This window comes from Cetorhinus maximus, unplaced genomic scaffold (assembly GCF_964194155.1).
Source record: "Cetorhinus maximus unplaced genomic scaffold, sCetMax3.hap1.1 HAP1_SCAFFOLD_4645, whole genome shotgun sequence".
NCBI classification, from domain to species: domain Eukaryota; kingdom Metazoa; phylum Chordata; class Chondrichthyes; order Lamniformes; family Cetorhinidae; genus Cetorhinus; species Cetorhinus maximus.
The window spans coordinates 5,001-7,500 of NW_027600546.1; the positions used below are offsets into that span (position 1 = coordinate 5,001).

A 2,500-nucleotide genomic window follows, 5' to 3' on the forward strand; every position below is an offset into this window, starting at 1 on the left:
AGCGACAGTGAAGGAACGGCTGATATATTTCCAAGTCGGGATGGTGAGGGGCTCGGAGGGGGAACTTCCAGGCGGTGGGTGTTCCCCATGTGTCTGCTGCCCTTGTCCTTCTAGATGGTAGAGGTCGTGGGTTTGGGCAGCGCTGTCGAAGGAGCCTTGGCGAGTTGCTGCAGTGCATCTTGTAGATGGTACACACGCTGCTGCTACTGTGCGTCGGTGGGTGGAGGGAGTGAATGTTGGTGGATGGGGTGCCGATCGAGCAGGGGGGCTGCTTTGTCCTGGACGGTGTCGAGCTTCTCGAGGGTTGTGGGAGCTGCAACTCATCCAGGCAAAGTGGGGAGTGTCCCAACACACTCCTGACTTGTGCCTTGTAGATGGTGGACAGGCTTTGGGGGGGGAGTCAGGAGGTGAGTGACTCTCTGCAGGATTCCCAGCCTCTGACCTGCTCTTGTAGCCACAGTATTTATAGGGCTGGGTCCCCAGTTCAGTTTCTGGTCAATGGTAACCCCCAGGATGTTGATAGTGGGGAGGATTCAGCGATGGTGATGCCATTGAACGTCAAGGGGAGGCGATGGTTGGATTCTCTCTTGTTGGAGATGGTCATTGCCTGGCACTTGTGTGTGTGTGTGGGCGCGAATGTTACTGGCCACTGGTCAGCCCCGAGACTGGATATTGTCCAGGTCTTGCTGCATTTGGACACGGGGCTGCTTCAGTATCTGAGGAGTCGCGAATGGTGCTGAACATTGTGCAACCATCAACGAACATCCCCACTCCTGACCTTACGATGGAAGGAAGGTCATCGGTGAAGCAGCTGAAGATGGTTGGGCCGAGGACACTACCCTGCAGCGATGTCCTGGGGCTGAGATGACTGACCTCCAACAACCACAACTGCCTTCCTGCATGCCGAATCTCCAACTCTCACGACAATTTATACCGCACGGGAGGAGAGTTGGTTTTTTTTTCCCCCCCCCCCACCCGGTTCCCGTTGACCATTGGGTATCTGAAAGCGCAACCCTTGGTTTAACATCTCCTCACCTCCTCCTGTTCCCCCCGTCCGCAGGTGAACAGCGACAAAGTCTTTTGGCAGAGGCAGGCGGATGGAACGTTCCAGAAAGTGCTGGTGCTGAAGAAGGCGGTCGGCCACCAGATGAGCACCAAGGCCGTGGGCTCTGACGAGAGGGAGGATATAACCGAATCCTACAAGTACACTGAAGGTAACAGGCCGTTCGACTGGGGGGGGGGGGCGGTGTCTACTGTGGGGGAAGGGGGGAATAAGGGCGGTGGTGGGGGCAGGGGCTTGGGGGGGAGGTCGTTGGGGGTGCAGACTGCCTTTCTGTTATTGCCCACTTGCCCTCCCTCCTCTCCCTTCATTCACGGGGATGTGGGGGTCGCTTGGCCAGGCCCAGCATTTGTTGGCCCGTCCCTTATTGCCCCCTTGAGAAGGTGGTGGGTGGGTGAGCTGCCTTCTTGAACCGCTGCAGTCCCCAGTGTGGTGTAGGTACACCCACGGCGCTGTTAGGGAGGGAGTCCCAGGATTTTGTCCCCTGTGTGGTGTAGGTACACCCACGGCGCTGTTAGGGAGGGAGTTCCAGGATTTGGACCCAGCGACAGTGAAGGAACGGCCGATATATTTCCAAGTCGGGGTGGTGAGGGGCTCGGAGGGGGGAACTTCCAGGTGGTGGGTGTTCCCCATGTGTCTGCTGCCCTTGTCCTTCTAGATGGTAGCGGTCGTGCGGGTTTGGGCGGCGCTGTCGAAGGAGCCTTGGCGAGTTGCTGCAGTGCATCTTGTAGATGGTACACACGCTGCTGCTACTGTGCGTCGGTGGGTGGAGGGAGTGAATGTTTGTGGATGGGGTGCCGTCCACGGGAGGGGGATGAGGAGTCGGGGTTGATGGAGGAGTGGGACCTGGGTGTCCCGGAGGGAATGATCCCTGCGGAATGCCGCCGGGTTGGGGTGTGGGAGGGTGGCGAAGGGGAAGACGCGTTTGGTGGTGGCCTCGTGTTGGAGTTTGGCGGAAATATGGCGGAGGACGATCCTTTGAGCGCGGCAGGACGCCGAGTTTCAGACTCTCACAACGATTTACACCGCAGGAGAACAGGTTCCCGCCTCGGGGATGCCTGTCACTCCCAGCGAGGGTAAAATGAGCCACATTACCGAGCCGGACTGGTCCTCTTAAATCGGCCATCAGCCTTCGGCATGGTTTCTCTCTCCCCCTGTGGTGTAAATTGTCGCGAGAGTTTGAAATTCGGCACCCCGGGAAGAGGGAAGAGCTTCAGCCGCTCGACTCTTATCAGCCGCGCTTAACCGAGCTGCGTTGTCCGCCCCCCTTGCCCCACCTCCCCCCCCACCCCCCCACCGCAGGGACGGACGAGGAGCGTATCGCCGTGGAGACAGCCTGCCGCCACGGCAGCCGGCCGGAGACCTACGCCGACCAGTGCACCGCAAGCGACGTGGAGGTGACGGTGCACACCGACGACGGGATCATCATGGGCAGCGACT

General features: G+C 59.4%; 1 protein-coding gene across 1 annotated transcript in view; it reads left to right on the forward strand.

Annotated features, from left to right (window-relative positions):
• Nucleotides 1-2,500, forward strand: part of LOC144678565 (protein-glutamine gamma-glutamyltransferase K-like) — a gene marked incomplete at its 5' end in the record, with an annotated part of 12,110 nt that overhangs the window by 4,858 nt on the left and 4,752 nt on the right. Inside the window, 2 exons of the mRNA XM_078538311.1 lie at nucleotides 1,061-1,214; nucleotides 2,363-2,500. The exon at nucleotides 2,363-2,500 is cut by the window's right edge and continues 147 nt beyond it. Of these exons, the coding sequence (XP_078394437.1) occupies nucleotides 1,061-1,214; nucleotides 2,363-2,500 (292 nt within the window). The remainder of the gene's footprint in view (nucleotides 1-1,060; nucleotides 1,215-2,362) is intronic.